At 41.6% G+C, this 25,892-nt stretch overlaps 3 protein-coding genes across 3 annotated transcripts in view; all 3 read right to left on the bottom strand.

Annotated features, from left to right (window-relative positions):
* LOC147302806 (protein NLRC3-like) overlaps nucleotides 1-25,892 on the bottom strand; it is a 341,154-nt gene that overhangs the window by 33,674 nt on the left and 281,588 nt on the right. The window lies entirely within an intron of this gene.
* Nucleotides 7,707-10,930, bottom strand: LOC147302819 (dynein axonemal heavy chain 5-like). Its single transcript, XM_086284507.1, has 5 exons — nucleotides 10,705-10,930; nucleotides 10,241-10,341; nucleotides 8,114-8,302; nucleotides 7,972-8,046; nucleotides 7,707-7,850 (listed from the first exon to the last, which is right to left on the bottom strand). Exons 1-5 carry the CDS (start codon nucleotides 10,928-10,930, stop codon nucleotides 7,707-7,709), a joined length of 735 nt encoding a protein of 244 aa, XP_086140633.1.
* Nucleotides 12,654-25,892, bottom strand: part of LOC147302807 (NACHT, LRR and PYD domains-containing protein 12-like) — a 291,268-nt gene continuing 278,029 nt past the window's right edge. The window contains exons 10-11 of the mRNA XM_086282123.1: nucleotides 23,503-23,679; nucleotides 12,654-13,161 (exon numbers count right to left, since the gene is read on the bottom strand). Of these exons, the coding sequence (XP_086138249.1) occupies nucleotides 12,975-13,161; nucleotides 23,503-23,679 (364 nt within the window). The 3' untranslated portion in view covers nucleotides 12,654-12,974. The remainder of the gene's footprint in view (nucleotides 13,162-23,502; nucleotides 23,680-25,892) is intronic.

Raw genomic sequence — 25,892 nt, 5'->3', positions numbered from 1 at the left:
TGAGCCCCCGCATCCTCAGGACCTTCTATCACTGTGCCATTGAGAGCATCCTCACTGGATGCATCACCACCTGGTACGGCAACAGCACCGCCTACAACTGCAAAGCTCTCCAGCGAGTAGTGCGGTGCTCTGAACGGATAATTGGAGGTGAGCTTCCCTCCCTCCAAGACATCTACAGGAAGCGCTGCCCGAGGAAAGCGGGGAGGATCATCAAGGACTCCAGTCACCGCAGCCATCAACTGTTCAGACTACTTCCATCAGGAAGGAGGTTCTGCAGCATCCGGTCCCCAACCAGCAGACTGAGAGACAGCTTCTTCCACCAGGCCATCAGACTGCTGAACACGTCATAGACACCTCACCTTCACTACTGGAACTTCAACATTATGCACTACACACTAGGGCTGCTCGATTATGGCAAAAATGATAATCACGATTATTTGACGATATTTATTTAACCCTTTAAGACCTACTATAGAACCAAGTCCACCAGAGCTCATATTATATTTTTACATGCTGTAGTGCCATTTGTGGGAGCATTTCAAGTTGCTATACATCAATACAACTGTTATAGCCCATATTTTAATAATATGTCTGCATTAAGTCCATAGTAATTACATAAATTGCAAAAAAGTGCAATAAACTACAAAAAAAATTGAAAATCGTTTTTGTTTTGTTTACATATATTTCTACTTGGAGAAATTTAAGAGGTTTATCCCTCAAAACTTTAAATACAATAAAGTTGCAAAAAATAGTTTCCCACCACAGGAAATTTATTTTGAGTGTCTTCATAGTTTTATTTTGGAGATACAGCAATTTTTATATACTGCAGGAAAAACAAAAAACAATCCTATGATGCAAATTTGCAAAGAAAACAGCATGTGCATCATTTCACTGTGGGAAGTGTTACGAACAGCTGATAGGATCGGCAAAGCGTGTTTCTGGAATATTATGTTTTTGTTCCTGCAAGTGCTTTTTATGCAATTTTTGCAAAGCTATATGTGGAACGAAACCGTGACCGAGGACAAGCTGATGGCATCAGATGTAAGTACAACTCCTCCGGTTTCATATGCAAAACAAATTATTGCGCTAGCTTACACGGTTCAGGTTCTACAGGGATTTAAAAATAGTTACGCAAAACGGAGCGTGCTGCTCTGACCGGCTTTAAAGGGTTAACAATGACTTTTAAAAAATAACATAAAATGGTGTGCAACACCACTGAAGTTTTTTTTTTTTAAACTCTCTTTTCAACCAACGGCAGTCACTCTCCAAATAACTTCTGCTTAGCTTTCCGAGCTTCCCTCGGGTCCTCTTAATCAGCGGTCTCCAACCTTTTTTGCGCCACGGACCGGTTTATGCCCGACAATATTTTCACGGACCGGCCTTTAAGGTGTCGCGGATAAATGAGGGAGGGGCTAATAATCGGCTCAGTCATTTTTAATGATCGTTGAAAGCCCAGATCGTAATCGTGAATAAAATTCGATTAATTGAGCAGCCCTACTACACACTGTATATAAATGCCACTTGTTTTGCACATGTCCAACTACCAACCTCTGTATATTTTATTTTATTGTTTACTCTATTTAATTTGTAAAATATGTACACACACACACACGCGCGTGTAGAAAAACATATTTAGTATACACATCCAGTAATGCATGTACTATTATATATTGTACATATATTTATTAGTCTCAGATTTAGCCATTCTTATATTTTGCTTGTTTTACGTTATTGTATTTTTGCACACCTCTGTTGCTTGTGAAGCTCGCAAACAAGAATTTCACTCACATGTACTGTACCAGTGTACCTGCACATGTGATGTGACAATCAAAGTGATTTGATAACAAGATAAAACTTTCAAATGTACAAATTATCGTACCATTTTTACACAAAACAAAAGATAATAATTATTTTATCGTCACTCATACTTACAGACATATCTTGTCCAAGGCAACAACATTTTAAGGTCCATATCAGCTTAGAACGATAACTTTCCGCCATCTTTGATTTTTTCACCTTCTCATTGTTCCTTTCCCAAAGTAGTCAAACCCATATTACAAAGCAGCCACTAGAGGGAGCTCTAGGGCCGTTTGCAACCATAATATCCAGTTTACCTTATAAAAGGCAGAACAGTAACTATAGTGTTTGCAATAAATGGAGACATTTAAAAACAGAAAGCTATCATCTACTGTGATTCAAGTGTATAAACTAAACCACATAAAATGGCTTAAACTGAATATGGTCACGTTTTATTTTTTGTGTGGCCATTACTGCATTTTAATGGTGTTATAGATGCTGTCGAGGCTAAGCCGACATTTAAAGCCACTGAGCTGTTTGTTGGCAGGTTAATGCAATGTCACTGGTATGAATAAACGTATTAAACTTAGTTCAATAACTGAAACCATACTTATCTTGTCCTTTAGATTCTTTATTCCAACACAATTTAACATAACAGCGCAGCGGTCACAATCTGTTTGCTCCTTCCCAACAACAACACACCTGCTGCTAATGACCTATCTACCTTAAATAGACACACCATATGTAACACAAAAGGTGACCCCTAGTGGCATACATGAGGTACCCACACAAAAATGGCTCCTACAGATACTGAGCACAAATATGAGTACAGAGAATTTCCAGCAAGCTTTTAATACTGTCACAAAAAGGTCTAGAGGGATTTATCAGCATCATCCTGTCAAACTGGTTTTATGGTGGTTTTGATGAGAACAGATTATAGCTTGATCAAGAAGACCAACCGTCGAAGTCCTGTTGGGAAACCTTTGCACTTTTTCAAGGTGTGAGTATCATCAAGTGTAGCAGTGATGTCCTCATTGGTCGTTGACACAGTTGACAACTTGTTTGAGGGATGAAATTGTGGCGTTTTGGTCAGAAAGTTTATACTTGTAAATCAGACTGCAGAAATATTTCTGAAAATGTAGTGGTTTGTTTGTTTGTGGTTTGTTTGTTTGTGGTTTGTTTGTTTGTGGTTTGTTTGTTTGTGGTTTGTTTGTTCATGTTTTTTGTTTGTTTTTATTTCAAATATCTTATAACAAGATGAAACTACAATTGTAAACGCAATTTGGTTTTTTGGTTTTTTCTCAAACTTAAGTAACTGAAACCTTTCATTGAACTACAGCAGAAACAGATTGGAAATGCCAAGTTATTCTAACACTAGTGGACTTGTTAAACAAAACATTTGTTTCACTTCTTTCTCAACATGCAGCACCATTAAGAACAGTGGACCAGCATAGTTGGTCTGCATGAGCACACTTACTGCAACAGTTGTACATGCTGAAACTGGTTGCTGGCAGCTGATGTGAAGAAATGTCTGGACACATCAAAAGTTTTCTTTTTCTTTTTTTTCCTCCCTTGGATAACATACACATGGCAAATAAAAACATGTAACTAGGGTGATGTGAAGTGTGTATCATCAGGTTTAACTAAAATATAATGAGGCTGTCCATCTGTGAAGTAATTGTTCCTTCAAAAACCACTGTGACAACAGATTTTATTTCATTCATTTGATGGTTTTCTATTCTGTATACTGGAACTTTTTAATAGCCCCCCTGTCCACACATCCTTGACATGAGACTTTCTGCAGAGTTGCACATGATGAATGCACACAAAACTTAAAGTGTTGCTGTCATATTTTTTTGGATGTGGTTTGTTGTCATAATCAAGAACGTGTCTTATTTTTTTATTTGTTTTGTTGCTGATCGGCCATTGGACTGCTGAGCCTGCAGTGAACAGCCAGTCACTGACTCTTGATGCTAGAGCAAGGACAACTGAGCTCTCTCTCTCTCTCTCTCTCTCTCTCTCTCTCTCTCTCTCTCTCTCTCTCTTTTAAATAAATAATACGTTCGAGCTGTTTATGTTTTTGACTTGTTATGGACTCTGACTGGCAATGGGAGGGCTGGCGGACTCATATTATGGAGGTGGAGGGTAGACACATTTTGTGTGCAAGAGACCACATACTACAGTGGTGATTGACACAGACTTCAATGGACATTTAGGTGAAGGGAACAGAGGTTATGAGGTGTTGGGTAGGTGTGGTGTTTAGGAGAGAAATCTAGAAAGACAGATGTGGGGCAGATTTTCCAAGTGGAAATGGCCGTGGTGCACACATACTTCAAGAACAGGGAGGAACTTGTAGAAATATATGAAAGTGGAGGAAGCTGCACACAGGGCAACTAAATATTATGCAGAAGGTGAAATCAAAAAGACAGGAGACAAGGAGGTGTCAGGGAGAATGCAGCTATGCAGCATCAAATGGTAGTTTGAAGGATGAGTTTGGACATCAAGAAGAGGAAGTGAGTGAAGGCAGAGACATGCAGGAGTATAAACAGGCTCTGGGTAGTAGGGAAGACTTACCAGATGGCTGGGATAGTACAGCTTTATTGAGATAAACTGCCAAGAAGGGGTTTGACGTCTTCTCTGCACAGAAGAAAGGGAAAAAAGAAAAGTGATTTTGAAAGTATTTGAAGGAAGAGATTTACAAAGAAAAAGAAGTGTAGTTAGCGAAATGAAGAAAATAGACCAAGAAACTGGGAGGCTAGGCATGTAGCAGAAAGAGGTGACAAAGGAAAAGGCTCAGTGCCACGTATGTGAAGCTGGACCCCAAGGAAATGAGGGAATGAGACTTGCTAGGCAGAGAGTGAGTTTGAATGGATGTTCAAACCCAAAAAAAAAAGATATATTCACATAACATAGATTGAAAGAAGCTGCAGGTGGCACAGCAGCTTTAATGTCTTCCAGACAGGAAGTTTTGGAAAGAAATATCATCATTTCCCAGATTTTACTATCTTAGTGTTCTGTAACAAAATCACTGTTGTGCGCATGGTGTTAGAGATGATGATGATTACAAACAAACTTAATGTGCTAGTCGTGCTTTTCTTGAGGGATTTGTCCTTCCACCAGTTTTCATGTCATTGGAATCATTTGTATTCACTGATTCTGGCACTTATTTCATCAAACCAAACTCCAAGTAAATACTTTCGGCTTTTTGGTTTTGTCAAACGAACTAATGTAAAGAATGCCTGGCTGTGCACTACACCACGCAGTGGGAATTTGTCTTCTCCAGTTAAATCAGGATTAACTTGCTTTATAACACAGACCTCAAAAGTAACCGTTATAACCCCAAACACAAGAAAATGTGATCTACAGCACAGTGAGAACTGGCAACGCTTATCTGGAGGGGTCAGAGTGAATGAACTGGACACCTGTAGAAGCAGGATTTGATTTCCACTGATTTCCTTTCCGATCCGATACCAAGTAAAATTCAGGGTGGTATCGACGATACTGATCTGATACGATACTCTGTACAAAAACTTATTTTTTTTACTCTATCTTTTATTTTATCTCAAATTATAGCGTCGTAATGATCACAGGACATCAGATTACTTGTTCTTATCACTTAATGATGCAGAATTATCATATAGAAATGAAAAACCTGAAGTTGTGGCTATTTGTTGCCTGCCTGCAGCATTAAAGGACTCCGTGAGAGACGTCTGTCTCGCCCTGGCAGCACCTCTCCCTCTCCTCCTCTTCAGTTCGCCTCAACATACGCTCGTCATATTCTGTGATGTGATTCACTCTGAGGTGTTTGACCAGGTCAGCGGTGTTACCACAACACCTCACATTCTTGCCACATGTATGGCAAACCACGTCTCAGCTGTTCGTGGAGGTAAAATACGTCTGCACATGACTCTGTTTACGCTCAGCCATTGTTGTGAGTGTGCACGCCAAGGGGCCGGACACAATGACGGGTATCGGAGGAATCGATATTTCAGTATCGATCCGCACATCACTAGTTGAGATACGTTTTAAAGTAGTCCCAAAAAACAAATGCATATTTTCCCGAACCACTGTTCCTTGACTAAGGTGGGTAACGTGATGAGGTCAAGGAAGGGTGTGACGGAGATTTGATTGAAAAACTTTGTCGTCCGTTAAAGTTTCACGTTGGCTTTTTCATCTTGAAAGCCCTCTCTGCTCGTGTCCAACCCGGGTGAACAATCACAGATGTGAGAAATGTAAACAAACCGTCCACAGAACGCTGATCAGGTTATTTTAAGCGCAAGAAAACAAAAACGTTGCGCTCACCGTCGGCGTCACGGACGAGGCCTGGGGGTCCGGGCCCGTCCACAAAGGTCATTGTAACACAAATCATACGATTGCTAATGAAAATGCTATAAAGCTACATCGCAGATAAGTCTCTGGAGTAACAATCAAGGCCATGTTAGTTATTTGATGAATAGTATCTGTGCCACTCATGGCGCATGACTGAGGAGGACGTTGACCTCTGCAAGTCAGGAAAGTCTGCTACTCATTGTATAAATATGAGATTTTTTTCAAAAACCAGCCATCATCTCGGAGGCTGACTCCAAAGTACCATCTCACTTCAAACTTGCAAAACAAGTCGAGTCGATGCGAGCGCACTGCTTGTTTCTAGTTAGTCTTTAAGGATGACAGCATTAGTCTGCTCCTTTGTATGAAATAAAGTGAGTCGAGTCCATGTGGTCTGGCACCCACCCACATTTCTCTGCTAGTGATCCATGAGGACTCCACCTTGTTGCCAGTTCTCTTGTGTGGAAGCTTCAGGAAATGACAGCTTCACTCTGACGTGTGTGAGCTGTGTGAGGTCTGTGGTTAGAAGTTTACAGTGTTTGCTCTTTGTGTCGTCTGTAATATGCTCTATGGCTTTAAAAAAATGGCCACATGTTTCTGTAGCTGAATTTGTCCATCTCTGACCTTCTGAGACTGTATTTTCAAACAGGGACGTTCTGACTTTTCTTCACCTTGTACTTCATTCTGCAAATGTTTTATACTCTATTAGAGTTATTACATTATTCTGTTATGCTATAAAATCAACCCCCATATAAGATCGTACTTAAGAAATACATTTAAAAAACCTTCCTGTGCAAATAACCCAAGTTATCTAGAAGAAATAAAAACTGCACCGCAAACCAAACTCAGGTGTTCGACCTGTTGAGCTCGGGAAACTAACTGGTGTTTCATTTTAGTGAGTGCTTTGTTAGATTCCTTCATTTGAACCAAATGAAGTTGATTAAAGTTGATGCATTGATGTGTTTGAAGTGTTTTGTTAGTTGCGATGGATCTCCTGCTGTCTTTTTTCCTCATTATTAAAAGAGGATTTCTTTGAATTTCAAACATCCATTTCCTGTTTATCTGGTCCCGGGTCACAGGTGCAGCAGTCTAAGCAGAGAATCCCAGACCTCCCTAAACAACCACTTCCTCCAGCATATCCAGGACAATACTGAGGCATTCCCAGGCCTGCTGAGAGATATAACCTCTCTAGTGTGTCCTGGGTCTGCCCTGGAGACTCCTCCTCATGGGACAGGCCCCAAACACCTCACCCAGGATATTTTTAATGAAAACATCACAAATAAGTCGTCAGGTCTGATGGTCACATTTGTGAGATTCAACCACCATAAAGCAGAGATCACACAGGACACACTGTGTAACCCTCAGCTCAGGTGTGTTCAGGACATTTGCTTGGAAGAAGCCGTCTGTGGATAAATCCTGCTCTCCACCTCAGCTGTCAGGTTTATCCAGAGAACGGCCGTCCTGACTTCCAGCAGCCCCACAGTCCTCGTTTCTAATAAACTGGCATCACTGAAATGAACTGTCTGCCTCGCTGTTCAATAATCTGCTCTTTGCCAATTTCCCAGCAGAAGCTTCCACTCATATCAGCATTTTTCTGTGATTCTCACATGAACTAAACATAAAAAGCTGAAGCCAACCTCAGAGTTCCCCGTAGTGAGGAAGAGTTTCCTCTGAGCCACAGCTGAGTTTGATGCGTCCACAAAGGAAGACTGACGGGAGGACAGACTCTGGGAGAAAGGCAGATATTAAAAGATATGAATACAAAGTACGCTGCAACAAACAGGACAGCAGATTATGAAGAGCGGTTAGACCTTCATGTGTCAGTCATTGAAATGTGATCAAAGTTACCTGTTTGACATCCTGATAGAAGAAAATCAGCTTCTTGGATCCGTTTGCAGCAAAGAATTCATGGATCAGACTGAACTGGAAGAATCAGACATTAATGACTCAAAGGTTCAACTCTGAGGAAGGATCACGTCTCTGAACTTACTCTGTCATCAGAGACGATGGCGTCTTCCACCGCCGCCTCCTCCAGGCTGCCGGCGTCGGCCAGCCTGCTCATCAGGTATTTATGTCGGGCATCCAGAGCTGCCCGCCGTTCCTCCTTCACGGCTCTCGCCTGTTTGGCTACTTCTCTCCTCGCCTCATTGGACAGCAGCATCGTCCTTTTACCAGACACCTGGAGAAACATCAGCTCAGTCTACAGACGCAGAGACCAGTGAGAGCTTGGCCCAAACATCTGCAGGTTTCTGAGGACCACGTTTGACCCTGACTGGAGGCATCGATTCTGAGTGTGACTGCCTAAACTGAGCTACTGTCCCCCCTCCACTGAGACGTTGTCCTGTGATGTGTCATGGGGGGAAGTGTTCCTCACGGTTGGACTCGTGACAAGTTCAGTCAGTTTATTCAAACTTTAAAAAGACGCATTTTCAGTCTCTGGATTTCAGCAGAAACAAATGTGAACACAGCACTTTTTGATTGAGTATAAAAGGATGAAAGAGTCAGTGATTAGTAACATTGTTGCTGACTGATGCTGTTGTAGAGCTGTCTTTGGATCCTCACCTTCCTGGAAGCCTTCCCTGGATTGCTCATATATCATTAACTTGTTTGTGTTCAGTAGAATCAGGTGTTGTGGATGCAGGTCGTAGCTGTGTGAGGCCTGTACAGTCAGCGCTGTGTGAGCGCTGTGTAACGTTAGCTTAGACTTCTTTCTGTTGTTATCATCCTTCAGGTTAATGTTGTTTTCATTATGCATCACAGGAAGTGTGGGTGGCTGTTAGCCTCACAGCTCATGGAGAGTTGCTGCTGCTCTGCCTCCTTTTTGATGTTTCTGCTCTTTGTGGCTTTGTGTTACTTTGTGTCGTGTCTGAAACAAAGTGAGTCCATGTTACTAACTGTAGTCGGCTCTCTGTCTCGTGCACAGCTGACTGTTGTCTGAATGAAAGTGTTTTTGTACTTTGTGTAATCTGTTGGGTCTTTGAGCCCTTTTTAAACAGCATATGAGCCATATGTATGTGTGTATATGAAAGGTTGTTTGTAATACATCAAATTGTTGCTTATTCTAGAGCTGCTGCTGTGCCTGATTGGTCTACTCGCTCGAAACTGAAGGTTGACTTGATTCTTTTGGTTTTTTACATTTTGTCAATAAACCAACTTCTTTATGATTTGAACGGCGTCTCTGACGTGTCACAGGCCTGTCAGCTTTCTTGGTGATTGGTATAGTTTTGAGCTTCATGCTCTGGCTGTTGTTGGGTTTTCCTCTTTCATATTAAAGCTTTTGTCCTACATTTGGCTCTAAAGTCTAATTCTAATCCCAGCACTGTGTCTGGGTGTGTGATGCTTGTTTTCCTGCTCTTTCTCATGAAACAGTCACAACATTCTCAGTCCAACTTTCACTCTTTGCTGCGTTTGCTGCAGCTGCAGTGAACATGGTGCCGTTTGCCTTTAAGAAAGTTGTGCACAAAGGCTTTTTCTCTAGCAGACAGCTGTGTGGCTAAAAGTCAGATCATTTTTTACCACCTCAGTCACACTGGACTGAAACAAGAGTGAAACTAGGAAGAATCAGAGTTTGTCCAGTGACTGCACTGATTTTCTTCATATTCACAAACTGATTCTAAGTAGTTGCATCAGCTAATCACCCGGACACTGAGCGTCCAACACGCTCCCTGAAGGGAAACGATTACATCCTCCAAACAATCACAATCTGTCTCTGAACGACTGGAATTATTCTCTGATTTGTCAATAACTGGAATTTATCAATGCAGACACGTTGCCAACATGATGAAGTCAGTCTGAGTCGCATCTCTTTGGCTAACTTAACTCAAGTGGTTGCCGACTATTCTGGTTCTATTCCCATATAACAGCAGGGTTGCTGAGCACCTCTGTCACTCTGCACTTATGTTCCCAGTTCTCTTTTGTGGAGGAATTTTCCAGGAATTCCTGGGACCAGCTTTCCATGAGAGACCCGATCAGGAGCGACTGTCCTGGACACTCCCAGCATCACAGGGACTCACAAACCCGTCTACCACAGTGAGAAGACTGATGGTCACAGGCCCACATGTAGCTTTAGATCACACGTGTGCACTTCCTGTGGTCACTGCTGGAACTCTAGACTCACCGAGGGGCCAGTGGTTGGTGAGGCAGCAGCAGCTGAAGTCATGTGACTAATGGCTCTCAGCTTCTGTCCTCCTATTCGCCGGTGTCCTTCACCTGTCACACCTGGTCAAGAAAGAGTGAGAATGTTCAGAGCTTTAATGGAAAAGAATATTATTACATATAAAAGGCCTCTAACAAGTATTGTAGTGTTAATCAGGATGAAGTCCATCATGAAGACTTCAGAGTGCTTCAGACAGTCGGTGTTTCATCCACAGAGCCTCCAGTCTGCATATCAAAGTATCCTGAGGAATGACAGTGAACCCGAGTTCCCCTCATTACATTCATGTGTGTGACTGTGAGGAAAAGGTGATTGTATGAACGTGTGTGAGCGAGTGAATGAGGCTTGTATCAGAGTGGAGATAATGTCAGCGGCACAAGCTGGACGCTGCAGGTGTCACATGTGAATCTGTGCATCAGTGTCTGCACCTTTGTGGAGGTGAAGCTCAGGAGGTTTGGATTTGTTCAAAGCTCTGTCTGCTCCATCTTTCTTTCCCTCAGGCCTCTCCAGATCAGGAAGGAGGTCCTGTTCTCCTTCTCCCTCCTGGATTTCTGGATCCAGGGAAGGATCAAAGTCTCTCAGCCCAGCATCAGAGCTTCTGGCTGGGGGAGGACTGGAAGTTTCAGCTGGAGGCTGAGAGCCTGGATCTGCCATCTGAGTCACAATTCAAATATTCTCAGTAATCTCAAAAAGCAACAGAAAGGTGCCATTTTCATGAGCAGTGGGTTATCCAGCAGTTTGATTCATGTCAGCAGCATTTAGTTTGTAACTGCTGACTCACCTCTGGCTGTGTCCTGCTCTCAGGGTCACAGTGGACACTGTACCTTTGACCGAAGCTGCAAAGACAGTCAGCAGGGGTCTGGATGCATTCAGCACCACGTCCTTGTTGGGCAGACACCTTCAGTGACAGGACAGACAGTCCAAAGTAAGGAGATGTGGGACACAGTGAAGACACAGAAACAGAAACCAGAACTATAATCACAAAACAAACTCAGAAACATAAAGAGTGAATCAGCTGATTCAGTGTTTGTGACAAAAACATGGATCCTGGTTAATAACTTTTGTTTGTTTCTGTATTATTTTGTGTATCGTTCTTATGAGCTGTTGTTTTTTCAGTGAAATATTATTTCATTGTTTTAAGCTTTTTGTTGACTTTGAAGTGCTTAAGTTGATATTTTTGAACATTTAATTTGTTCGATTATTGTCGAGTCGATAAAACTGTCAAACGCACAGCTGCTTCCAGCACGGCCGGAGGAGAGGTGGCCGAGCAGACGCACAACACACACAGCTCACAGGTTTGCATTTCTAGATATTGCAGATGTTGCAGAAATTGAGAGTAAAGAACTCAGAGATCCAGCGCTGTCTCCTGCCCCTTATTTATACACCACAACACAACGACAGGCGTAACTCACACAAACGGGTAACATGAGGCTCAGATGCTTTGGACGTGTTCACATATACTGGACACAGAATGATGAAGATGGAGCTGCAGGAAGGAGGAAAAGAGGAAAAACACAGAAAAGATTCACAGATGTGGTGAAAAAGGACACGACAGCTTCTGTTTGTTCGTTTGGTTTTTCTTTATTTGGTAAAGATTCAGAAATAAAGAGAAGATCACATGTTTGAATATTATATTAACGTTCTGTAATTACAACAAGTTGTAAAATCTTTCCAGAGTGAGACAGAGACTGTGCAGAGACTGTAGAAGGACAGAGCAGCAGCAGAGCAGTCCAGATACACTGATGATCCTCTGTCAGATCCAGAGGGACACACAGGGCTGATGCTGGACTCTACATTGTGTCTGACAGTGGAGCTGTTCTCAGAGCAGTTCACTCTGCAGCACTGACAGTCATCTGCACTTCATTCCTCTGTCAGTCACTGCTGGATGAAGCTCTCCTCTCCACCTCCCAGTAACATGGCCCAGTCAGAGCGTCTCTACACACAAGCTGCTGCTGCTTCAACCTCTCTGGATCATCAGGACACAGCTGCTCCTCTCTCAGCACACACACTGTCCTGTTTACCATCATCCCCTCCACCTGCAGAGAGAAGGAGGAAGAGCAGAGGGGATAAACGAGTGTTTCCAGAGACTCTTCATCAGCTGTCAGTCAGTGATGCAGCACATCCAGTATAAAGAGCAGCAGGGACGTCAGTGCTGGGACTGTACTAGGACTCATTGTTGCTTCACTTTTTCTAATCTTTGGATTTTTATTGAAGTTGCTGAAAATGTTTTTCCCTCCTAGTTTGAGTTTGGACTTTCATTCATTAGAAGAACCTTGGTGTGTCCACTCTGAGCTCTGTAGGAACCCCAACAACAAGCCCAACAATCCAGATGGACGGTTCCAGCTGTTAACTGGAGGAATTCCATCCAAACATCTGCTCTCACTAAATTCTTCCTCACCTACAGACTGTGTTCTTCACTGCTTTAAACTTGGAAATCAATGCAGTCATTGGTCTGCGTGCTGCTTTGTTCAGAGAGCTGATTGGCTGTTGACAGTGTTTGATCAGAGCGTGTCAGCCGTTACTATGGTGACCATAAGGGTGAGAAACAGGAAGTGTTTGTGTCCAATCCTGAAGCCTGTCACCGTTCTCCTCTCACAGCTTCACTGAGAAGCTGCAGCTTTACAGGAAACACTGGATCTTTGTTTCATACTGACTGTGTTTAGTACAATACTGCTGACAGCACCACCCACTCACTCCATCACTCTACTGACCACAGAGTCTCCAGTCTGTAGTCTGGACTCTGCTGAAGATCAGACAGCTGCTTCACATCTGGATCCTTCAGGTTGTTGAAGTACAGGTTCAGCTCTCTCAGATGGGAGGGGTTGGACTTCAGTGCTGCTGCCAGATAATCACAGCTGATCTTTGACAAACCACAGTAACTCAATCTGTATAAAGAATGAAAGATGTAAGTTTATTAGACAAAGTGCTTGAAATCATTCAGTGTTTCATCATCTGTTCAGAGCTGAAGAAGGTTCAGAATGTAGAAGTTTAGAAAATGGAAACTCCAAACAGCTGAAGCCAACAGGAAGCAGCTTCAAACAGGAAACTGTGCAGAGTTTCAGACTATATGTCCTGATGCAGCCAGTTGGATTTTGGAGATTTGAATCTCTGTTCTGTGACTAAGTCCTTGAATCATTTCTTCCAGTTGGTCCAACAAGACAGACTAAGTATTGGACATGTGTTGTGGCTCCATCAGGGGAGCTTCTAAATGTGATGTGATGGCCCCTCTGGGTCTGTCAGGTCACAGCACTGAAGAGAGCTCAAACTGGGCACACAGTTGTTCCAGTCTGGACCAAAGACTCTATACTGGGACTGAGGGACTGCTTTGACTGCACCCACTGGGACTTTTTAAAGGCTCATGTTCTCACTTAGATCATCGATTTCTACTGACATTTCTTTCTGGGAAAAATGGGGATTACTTTGCAAACAGGAAGTATTTTCCCCAATAAGCAGCCCTGGATTAGTAAATCACTCCAACATGTTCTCAGGCAGAAGAAGCTGTCTTGTTATGAGGGAGAGAAGAAAAAGATTGAGGCACAGAAACCTGTTGAAAGAGAGATAAAGCAGCTAAAATCAGGTGTAAAAGTAAAGCAGAGGATGAGCTGAATAAAGGACACTCAAGGCTGGCTTGGAAAGGAATGAAGTCCATGGTGGGGATGCAGAACAAGGAGCAAAGATGAATGTGATGCTGAATCAGCAGAAGACTTGGACTCATTTGATTCCAGCTTTGATATCATTGATTTCAATGAAGAGCTTTGTGATTGTAGCAAAGGGCTGGTAGCTCTGAGAGTCCCACTGATGAGGTGTTTGTGTGGAATTCTCTTAGTGGGACCAAAGAGAGAAAAAGCCCTGGTCCTGATGCTGTGGGAGGGAAATGATTGAAGTGTGCTGTGAGGAACTGACTGGGAGATTTTCACACATTTTCCAGTCCTCCTTGGAACAACAGGAAGTTCCCAGCATATGGAAACAAAGGTTAAGTGTCCTATGGCACTCAGTGATGATGGTGCTGCGGCCCCACCACCTCCACCTCTTTGTAAAGGATCTAACTGTAATCTGAAGCTTCAAATGGAACTAAGACTTCCTCCACTAGGTGGCAGTGTCTGATGAGAAAGTGTTAGTGGAGCTGGCCTGGAGTCAGAAACAGGAAGATGCAGGATTTGGGCTGAAATAGGCAAAAGTGGTTAGCACTAGTGCCTTAGAGCAAGAAGGTTGTAGGTTGAAGCTTGTTGGTCAGCTGGGCCTTTCTGTGGAGGTTGGATGTTCTCCCACAGTCCAATGAAATGCTGCTTAGGTTCATTGGTGCTTCTACATTGGCTGTAGGTGTGGATGTGAGGGAGTGCTTCTCTGTGTCTCTCTGTTGGCCCTGTGATGGACTGCTCACCTGTGCAGGTGGACCACGCCTCTTGCCCTATGACAGCTAGGGCACAGGCTGCAGCCCTGTGAGCCTAAGCTGAATAAACAGTTAGCAAAAATGATCCATAGATGGCCTGAAATCCCCCAGTTAGCAGTTTGGTAGATAGCTATGACCTGCTAATCCCATCCAGCAGCTGTATTCTACCTGTAAGCTGATCCCTGCTGAGCCAAAGCACTTTTTCATATACAAATTACAACCTTTAATAGAAACCTATTGGTCAGCATCTTATTAGCCTGCTGTTAGCTTCATTCCACAGAAAACTGAGAGAAACTAACAGAGTTGATAAAGAATAAAGAGAAATGTGCAGATTTAAAGCCTTTGAAGTGCTTCAGATGATCTCTGTCCACTTCTGTCCACTCATTCATTCATGTAAGCTTTCTAATGCAGCTTTGATCTTCACAGTCTGCTTGATGAAACTCATTCTAACCCTGAATGTCAGAGTGTTCCTCCTTCTCTTTCCCATCATTCATGCTGGCAGTGGAGGAGATTTGGATGTTGGACTGTGTTTTGGATGATGTGTGTATGTTTGTGTTGGACTGCTGTCTGTAAAGCAAACGCACATTTTGCTTTGGATTTCAGTGTCACACAGACTTTAAGGTGCAATGAAGAGTTTGAGAGTTTCACAGTGAATTTTCCAGTGGAGGATTTTTCTTCTTCTTTGAAGGTTTGAAATGTGAACATTGTTCTGCTGCAGTCAATGGACTAAACCAGAGAAGAAGAAAACAGACTTTACCATGAAGATCCTCAGTGTGGATCAGTATAATATCAGCCTGATGTCTGCAGTTTAGTGTCAGCACAACTTTCACATCATATTCATCTCAGCACAACTAAAACATGCTGACTGACCTCAGAGTTTCAAGTTTACATCCTGGACTCTCCAGGAAACCACACAGATGCTTCACTCCTGGATCCTGCAGCTTGTTGTTGTCGCTCAGGTCCAGCTGTCTCAGATGGGAGGGGTTGGACTTCAGTGCTGCTGCCAGATAATCACAGCTGATCTTTGACAAACCACAGTTCCACAATCTGTATAAAGAATGAAAGATGTAAGTTTATTAGACAAAGTGCTTGAAATCATTCAGTGTTTCATCATCTGTTCAGAGCTGAAGAAGGTTCAGAATGTAGAAGTTTAGAAAATGGAAACTCCAAACAGCTGAAGCCAACAGGAAGCAGCTTCAAACAAACACAACAAGAGAAAAAACTCTGAATGTTTCACATTAAAGTCGTACATTTCTCATAAAAACAGGACAAAGACTTGAAAAAGTCATGTTTTTCCTTCCAGGAACCACATGGCTTCACTTTTAAAGGTGAAGTGTGACAGAAATGGACATATTTGAAGTCCAACACCTTTTTCCAGTCACATTATTAAAGCAGACAAACTACAAGCTCATTTTCATTCCAACAAGTCATCTTCTGACCTGGACTAACAACACTGGTCTCTATGTGCAGCTGGCTGTGAGACCAGTGCTCAGGGAGCGTCTACAAAGTGCAACACTGAAAGAACATCACACACTCATTTGCTTCCAGCACTTTCACACAAACATCTACTGTCATTATTGTCACCAAACTCTGTGGATCCTTTATTGCAAATTTAAATGGGATCAAATGGTCAGACAAAAGAGGGTTATGAGGAAATATGATGAAATGTTGTGTATTAGCAGCAACTTATTGAATCATTTTCCTCAGAAACCAAACAAAATGATTGACAAACATGTTTTTACAAACTCAGTGTTGGACTTGGATCAGCAGGATAAGCTGATGTTTAAAGGCATTTGAGTCTCGCTGTATGAGAGTCCAGTTCTTACTGAATATTTATGGATGATGCTCTTTCAGTGTTGCACTTTGTCGACGCTCCCTGAGCCTCACAGCCAGCTGCACATGGACCAGCTGACATTACCCAGCATTAGAGGCGGCTGTAAAAAATTCATGTTCCCATTTAAATGGTTTTAATTTGAATAAAACGATGTTGATTCATTCAATCCTGAATCGATGTTTAATATAAATGTATTTTGCCAGAATCTCAGGTTAAAGCTCACAAACTATTTCAACAAGCAGCAAACAGATAAAACAGTAAATGAGAGCAGCTAAACACACAAAGATGGAAACACAGAGCGTGGATCGTTCACTCGACGGCACGTACACGGACACGCCGTCGGGGCTGAAAGTGGACAGCTCACAGATCCTGAAGCTGCAGGTTTCATCTGTCTCCAACCAAAACTGAGTGAAGCAGCAGCAAAAGAAGATCCAAACTCTGCTTCACGTTTGATCAATATGCTCATGAATTCTCTCTGACTTTGGCTGTTCCTGCCTGCACAGCTCTCTCTCTCTCAGTGTACTCCAAGAACAGCTTCAAACATCTGTTTCTGCATCATTCACTGTTTATTAGCCACCAGTCTGCTGTTGTGTTCAGTGCTGTCGGCCTCTGACAGTAAAGCCTCATTTCTGCTGTTCCATGGAAACTTTTTAAAATGATGACAGATTACAAACTCTCAGCTGTGTCTGGAATCAAACCTCTGTAACTTTGCTTCACTTCAGCAGCATCAGCTCATGTTCACATGTTGCTTCATGGTTTGCTTCAGTTTTTGATCGACTGCAGAATATTTTGAAGGTTATCTGCTATAAAAAGCCAGAAGAGGAAAATCTGCTTCATGTGTTTCTGTTTGATCCTCAGTGACTTTGACACAAAGGCCTCTGCTGTGATGATCACACCTCTGATCAAGTCTCACAGTGTCACAACTGATAAATGATCAGAGTTAGAATATTTCTGACTGTCTGCTGTGTGCCGTGACCTTTGACCTGCTAAAGACAGTCAGCTGTGGATTATTCATTGTTGTGTCTGATACTTAGAACTGTGAGGAAGAAGCTACACAGTTAATCAGGGTCCCCTCTCTCTGAATCAGGAAAGGTGGGCAGGCCGCGTGTGGGCCGCGGGCCATACGTTGAGTATCACTGTTTGAAATGTGAACATTGTTCTGCTGCAGTCAATGGACTAAACCAGAGAAGAAGAAAACAGACTTTACCATGAAGATCCTCAGTGTGGATCAGTATAATATCAGCCTGATGTCTGCAGTTTAGTGTCAGCACAACTTTCACATCATATTCATCTCAGCACAACTAAAACATGCTGACTGACCTCAGAGTTTCAAGTTTACATCCTGGACTCTCCAGGAAACCACACAGATGCTTCACTCCTGGATCCTGCAGCTTGTTCTTATTCAAAGACAAGGAGTCATTACTCAGGTCCAGCTGTCTCAGATGGGAGGGGTTGGACTTCAGTGCTGCTGCCAGATAATCACAGCTGATCTCTGACAAACCACAGTTCTTCAATCTGTATAAAGAATGAAAGATGTAAGTTTATTAGACAAAGTGCTTGAAATCATTCAGTGTTTCATCATCTGTTCAGAGCTGAAGAAGGTTCAGAATGTAGAAGTTTAGAAAATGGAAACTCCAAACAGCTGAAGCCAACAGGAAGCAGCTTCAAACAAACACAACAAGAGAAAAAACTCTGAATGTTTCACATTAAAGTCGTACATTTCTCATAAAAACAGGACAAAGACTTGAAAAAGTCGTGTTTTTCCTTCCAGGAACCACATGGCTTCACTTTTAAAGGTGAAGTGTGACAGAAATGGACATATTGAAATCAAAGCTGGAATCAAATGAGTCCAAGTCTTCTGCTGATTCAGCATCACATTCATCTTTGCTCCTTGTTCTGCATCCCCACCATAAATATAAAGGGGCAAAACTCACATTTTCCAAAATCCTCTTTAAGCTTCGACAATAAAGGAAGATAGTTTTATACAAGTCTTTGTGGTTTTCTTGTCACCCAGATGCCCGAGTACTTAAACTTGTTATAGCTGGGTTTAAAAGGGGCTAAAATACACAAAACTCCCCAGTTGTCGTACAGATAGACTTTTCCTCGCTCTTCCCAAAATTCACTTTATATCCAGAAATTGTCCCAAATTCCTTAAGTATGCATTAAGGTGACCTTGAGGCTCTTAAAGGCGCCTATAAATAAAACGTATTATTATTATTATTATTGTAAGTCTATCCAAAAGTTTGCGGAGGCTGTTCGATGGGTTGGAAATAAATAAAATCATGTCGTCGGCATAAAGAGAGACTTCATGTTCGATACCCCTCGATGTTTTCCCTCAACACCAACACATTGTCTCAGAGCAACAGCTAGCGGTTCAATGGCAAAAAGGAGACAGAGGGCATCCCTGTCCTGGGGGGCAGATTATTGTTAGTCTGGACGGCTGTTAGAGGGGAGCAATACAATACTTTTATCCAAGATACAAAATTAAAGCCACATTTTTTAAGCGTATAAAAAAAAATCCCATCTCACTTGATCCAACGCCTTTTCTGTGTCAAGCCAAATTACAGTTTCCAATGTATCTCCTTTAACATGGGTATAAATGATATTTAATAGAGCTCTAATGTTCAAAAAAGAGTGCCTAATAAAGCCCGTCTGGTGAAATAATGGAGGACAAATACTTGTGTAAGCGACGGGCCAACACTTGAGCCAGGATCTTGGTGTCTGTGTTGAACAAAGATATTAAACGACATGAACGACAATCTAAATGGTCTTTTTCCTGTTTTACAATTAAACACATCACTGCTTGATGCATCGTTGGAGGCAACGACTGTGAGAGGAAGGATTCTTCAAAAGTTGATTTTAACAGTGAATTCAGTCGGTCAGAAAACTTTATGAAAAAATCAGATGGATACCCGTCGGGGCAGCAGATTTTCCAGACTGCATGCTCCGTACGGCCGTTTCAATTCCAACATTAGAGACAGGTTCCTCCAGACTAGCGATCGCATCTTCTCCCAAGGAGGGAATATCAAACACCTTATTGAAATCATTGTGGATCTCAAGGATAGTTTGGTTGTCTGTAGACCTTATTCCCTGGTCATTGTAGATCTCAAGGATAGTTGGTTAGCTGTTCTTAGTCGTAGCTGGTGAGCTGATAACTCGCCTGTTTTTCCTCCATGTTCATAAGCGTAGCTGCAACTTTGACTCAGCCTGTTTTGTAGATATGAGATTGTATTCAGTTTGTCATTGTAACCGCTGTGTATATAATACAGGCTCGGGAGAGTGGCTGTACACAGCATGTAGTTTAGTGTCACGGTCGCAGTAGCTGACCGTATGGAGAGTGTGTGGAGGACTCAGGCGCAGACACTGGCGCAGACATGAAACTGAGTTTTGAACGAAAAGCGAGCCTTTATTTCGGCTGAAGACATCAAACAAGGCAGAATCACAGTGAAGAGAACTAAACTGGGGAACTAATACTATAATAAATCATGAAGACACAGAAAGCTATGGCTAAGAATACAAAAGACTGGGCATGAAAATATGGAGGGTGGGAACACAGACGATGCGACACAGAGACATGAAACACAGAGACTAAATACACATGAGGGATGATCAAGTTCCAAACATTAAAACTGTCAAACCTGCAGGGGGGATTGGCTGTTCCAAACCTGAAATATTATTTCTGGGCAGCTCAGATGAGACCCCTGACTGTATGGGTGCGGGATTTGTCTGAAACTCAGTGGCTAAACATTGAGAAGACAATGTGCGAAAGATCATTGGAATCCCTGCTTTTTTCTAACATTTCAATTAAAAATGTGCATATGGGGGAACGGACGAGGGTCACACTAAAGATTTGGCGTAGAATCAAACAATCATTTGGTCTTCCAAAAGAAATTTTTAATTCTATCAAGCCTCTCCTCCCTGCAGGGTTTTTCTCCTATTGTGGAAGACTCTGGCTTCAGAGCATGGTCACATAGTAGGTTTCATCAACTTTGTCATGTTGTGAGGAATGGGCACCTGAGCTCATTTGAACAGTTGAGGTCAGTTTCGGCTTCCTTCTTCTGACTTTTTTAGATTTCTGCAGCTAAGAAGCTTTTTGACAAAAACATAAAGAATGGAGGCAAGTTTTGGAGCCCTCACCCATTGAGGAAATATTTCTAAAAACATTTCAAAGTAATTCCTCCCCAAAATTAATCAGTCATTTTTATAACACATTTATGAGTTTCAATACAAATGCAACTTTGGATATTAAGGCAAGGTGGGAAGCTGAGACTGGCACTCAAATCTCAGAGGACACCTGGGAAGAGGTGTTCGGTGAAGCCCATCTGGTGACTAATTCTGGGCTGTGGAGAGAATTTAAATAGAAGGTGGTCATGAGATATTTTAGAACCCCAGAGATAATGGCCAAAATGAAGCCTACAAATCCTGACACCTGCTGGCGAAATTGTGGTACTTCTTTAGGAACCCTATCACATATATTCTGGTCATGCCCAAAAATCTGCTCACTTTGGAATGACATATTTAAAGTTCTCAGTACAGTTTTCCAACAACCATTAACAAAAGACCAACAGTTAGCCATTTTAGGAGTCTTACCAAAGGGTGTTGCGGGAAACAATAAAACGTATCTCTTAAGAATCTTACAGCAGCACTAAAGTGTATCACTATTAAATGGCTGAATCTTGACCCACCTTCATATAATATGTGGATTGATAAAGCAAGAGAAATTTACCAGATGGAGGAAATAACATCTGCTCTGCGGATTCAGAGAGAATTGTTTACTGAGCGTTGGCGACCCATACATGCTTTACTGTTTCAATAATTTAGCATAGGTCTGTTTCGTTTTGTCCATTTACGGCTAAGTTTGTCACAAGTTATTTAATATTACATAAAGTTTTTGTTTTGTTTTCTTTTTGTTATGTTGTTGTCTGTTTGCTTGCTTGGGTTTTGTTTTGTGCTTCCTAATTGCAGTTCTTATTTTAATCTAGATTTCTGCATTGCAGTTCCTGTAACTGTCCTACTTGTGAACATTGACAAGTACAAGTTGCAATGTTGTAAATTATAATAAAAATTGAGTATAAAAAAAAGAACATTAAAGTCGTACATTTCTCATAAAAACAGGACAAAGACTTGAAAAAGTCGTGTTTTTCCTTCCAGGAACCACATGGCTTCACTTTTAAAGGTGAAGTGTGACAGAAATGGACATATTTGAAGTCCAACACCTTTTTCCAGTCACATTATTAAAGCAGACAAACTACAAGCTCATTTTCATTCCAACAAGTCATCTTCTGACCTGGACTAACAACACTGGTCTCTATGTGCAGCTGGCTGTGAGACCAGTGCTCAGGGAGCGTCTACAAAGTGCAACACTGAAAGAACATCACACACTCATTTGCTTCCAGCACTTTCACACAAACATCTACTGTCATTATTGTCACCAAACTCTGTGGATCCTTTATTGCAAATTCAAATGGGATCAAATGGTCAGACAAAAGAGGGTTATGAGGAAATATGATGAAATGTTGTGTATTAGCAGCAACTTATTGAATCATTTTCCTCAGAAACCAAACAAAATGATTGACAAACATGTTTTTACAAACTCAGTGTTGGACTTGGATCAGCAGGATAAGCTGATGTTTAAAGGCATTTGAGTCTCGCTGTATGAGAGTCCAGTTCTAACTGAATATTTATGGATGATGCTCTTTCAGTGTTGCACTTTGTCGACGCTCCCTGAGCCTCACAGCCAGCTGCACATGGACCAGCTGACATTACCCAGCATTAGAGGCGGCTGTAAAAAATTCATGTTCCCATTTAAATGGTTTTAATTTGAATAAAATGATGTTGATTCATTCAATCCTGAATCGATGTTTAATATAAATGTATTTTGCCAGAATCTCAGGTTAAAGCTCACAAACTATTTCAACAAGCAGCAAACAGATAAAACAGTAAATGAGAGCAGCTAAACACACAAAGATGGAAACACAGAGCGTGGATCGTTCACTCGACGGCACGTACACGGACACGCCGTCGGGGCTGAAAGTGGACAGCTCACAGATCCTGAAGCTGCAGGTTTCATCTGTCTCCAACCAAAACTGAGTGAAGCAGCAGCAAAAGAAGATCCAAACTCTGCTTCACGTTTGATCAATATGCTCATGAATTCTCTCTGACTTTGGCTGTTCCTGCCTGCACAGCTCTCTCTCTCTCAGTGTACTCCAAGAACAGCTTCAAACATCTGTTTCTGCATCATTCACTGTTTATTAGCCACCAGTCTGCTGTTGTGTTCAGTGCTGTCGGCCTCTGACAGTAAAGCCTCATTTCTGCTGTTCCATGGAAACTTTTTAAAATGATGACAGATTACAAACTCTCAGCTGTGTCTGGAATCAAACCTCTGTAACTTTGCTTCACTTCAGCAGCATCAGCTCATGTTCACATGTTGCTTCATGGTTTGCTTCAGTTTTTGATCGACTGCAGAATATTTTGAAGGTTATCTGCTATAAAAAGCCAGAAGAGGAAAATCTGCTTCATGTGTTTCTGTTTGATCCTCAGTGACTTTGACACAAAGGCCTCTGCTGTGATGATCACACCTCTGATCAAGTCTCACAGTGTCACAACTGATAAATGATCAGAGTTAGAATATTTCTGACTGTCTGCTGTGTGCCGTGACCTTTGACCTGCTAAAGACAGTCAGCTGTGGATTATTCATTGTTGTGTCTGATACTTAGAACTGTGAGGAAGAAGCTACACAGTTAATCAGGGTCCCCTCTCTCTGAATCAGGAAAGGTGGGCAGGCCGCGTGTGGGCCGCGGGCCATACGTTGAGTATCACTGTTTGAAATGTGAACATTGTTCTGCTGCAGTCAATGGACTAAACCAGAGAAGAAGAAAACAGACTTTACCATGAAGATCCTCAGTGTGGATCAGTATAATATCAGCCTGATGTCTGCAGTTTAGTGTCAGCACAACTTTCACATCATATTCATCTCAGCACAACTAAAACATGCTGACTGACCTCAGAGTTTCAAGTTTACATCCTGGACTCTCCAGGAAACCACACAGATGCTTCACTCCTGGATCCTGCAGGTTGTAGTTGTAGCTCAGGTCCAGCTCTCTCAGATGGGAGGGGTTGGACTTCAGTGCTGCTGCCAGATAATCACAGCTGATCTCTGACAAACCACAGCTCTGCAATCTGTATAAAGAATGAAAGATGTAAGTTTATTAGACAAAGTGCTTGAAATCATTCAGTGTTTCATCATCTGTTCAGACCTGAAGAAGGTTCAGAATGTAGAAGTTTAGAAAATGGAAACTCCAAACAGCTGAAGCCAACAGGAAGCAGCTTCAAACAAACACAACAAGAGAAAAAACTCTGAATGTTTCACATTAAAGTCGTACATTTCTCATAAAAACAGGACAAAGACTTGAAAAAGTCGTGTTTTTCCTTCCAGGAACCACATGGCTTCACTTTTAAAGGTGAAGTGTGAAAGAAATGGACATATTGAAATCAATGATATCAAAGCTGGAATCAAATGAGTCCAAGTCTTCTGCTGATTCAGCAGAAGACTTGGACTCATTAGGACTCATTACCTAATCAAACCTCTGTAACTTTGCTTCACTTCAGCAGCATCAGCTCATGTTCACATGTTGATTCATGGTTTTCATGGTTGATTCACCTCATTTTTAAAAAATGACCTCTGACAGGAAAGTCTCATTTCTGCTGTTCAACAGTGAAGAAATGTAAATTTTCAAAATGACAAATTGGAAAACACAGAGCTGTGTCTCTAATCAAAGCAGAGATGGAACGATGCCACTTTTTATGTCCGATATCGATAGGAATCCAATATAGTCGATTTTATAATCAAACGTTTTTTTTAATCTCTTGCTGCATTTTGTATAAATTCATACTCAAGTTTAAACAATCTAAACACTAAAGCTGTTCTGTTATACCTGTCTGCAAAAACACACTGCAGCCAAAACATTAGAATATAGTGATCTTTGTATTTAAACGTTTATCAGAACTTTAAATCTAAGTATTTAAAGTAATATTCAAAAGTCATTTAAATCAGTTTGATGCAGACTTCAAAAACTCTTTGGTTGTGAATAAAAGAAGTGCAACATCAGCACAAAATAATGTTTCTATTGAACAACTAACACAAACAGGTTGTAGAATGGAGCCTTTTATACTCACAGCTGAACAGAAACAACATCCAGAGTGGAAAACAGTGCAAACAACTGCAAACAGGCTTCATGACACTCATGTTTGATCAGAATTCACTCCCTGCTCTCACACACCAACTCCAGACCTGCATTCATCTTTTCCCTCTGAACCCCCCAAACATACAAACCCTGAGCCACCACCATTGCCCTTTCACTGACTGCCCCACTCCACCATTTGACCCTTAGAACTGAAGACGCTTCTCTCATAAGAGGTGAAACATCTTCAAGGAAACTTAAAGAAGTCCAGACGCTTTTCTTTCCAAGCTCCTTAGACTACGGTGACCTGGATGTCTGAGAACCTTCACAGACTGATTTTACAAGAACAACCTGTGTCAAAAATCCCTGGCAGTGCCTCTCTGTCACACACACAAATCACTACAGTTACAAATTTAATAACTTAAAAACCTCAGAAAAACAGAACTGAGCAAACCAAACCAAACAAACAAACAAACAAACAAACCAGAGACTAGGTAAGAACATTGTTGAGGTTTAAATTTATAATCTTAAATACTTATATGCTGATTATATTGCTTTATAAGAAAGGCCCAACTCTGAGTACACTCTGTGCTGACAGGACTGACAGGAAATTACATGCTTTTGCAGGCAAAAAGTGAAACTAAGCAGAGTGTTTGATCGAAACTTAAAGTGTGTGTGACGTCTATATAAATGACTAGGCTTCCTGTTTTGTGCTTCAGACCTGGGGTTGTGTGTTCAGGTCTCCATATCCGGATATGTAAAATAAAGATAATCTTTTAAAGTAAAAAGACCACTTTTGAGCCGTGTCTTTTTGGCCGTAAAGAATACCAAAGGACCGGAATTTAATAACATTAAAAGCAAACAATAAATGAGCAAAGTAGTGCATGATAAATATAGATGACAAATACAAAGTGCAATATAGAAACACTGGGTAAAAAGAAATGAACAATTAAAAAGGAGGATAACAGATGTGAGCAGTAGTTAAACAGTAGAAATAAATATATAATAAACAAACAAAAATAGATAATAAATGAAAGCCAGGTCTGAAAGGTGAGTTTGGCTTTAAAAGCATGAAAACACACTGCTGTCTTCAGGAAGGCTGCTCCAGTAACAGAAAGTCATCTACATGTGGGTTTAGTTCTGACTTTAGGGACAAGTAAAAAAATAAAATAAAATAAAAACATCTGTCCAGACAACCTGACAGTCAAAAAT

Source organism: Aulonocara sp. 'chitande type north' Nkhata Bay, linkage group LG23 (genome assembly GCF_057382095.1).
Source record: "Aulonocara sp. 'chitande type north' Nkhata Bay isolate Kocher_YH1m ecotype deep benthic linkage group LG23, A_spYH_male_GT1.1, whole genome shotgun sequence".
NCBI classification, from domain to species: Eukaryota; Metazoa; Chordata; class Actinopteri; order Cichliformes; family Cichlidae; genus Aulonocara; species Aulonocara sp. 'chitande type north' Nkhata Bay.
The sequence above is the reverse complement of the archived record's forward strand: the minus strand, read 5'-3'. Positions and strand labels throughout refer to the sequence as shown.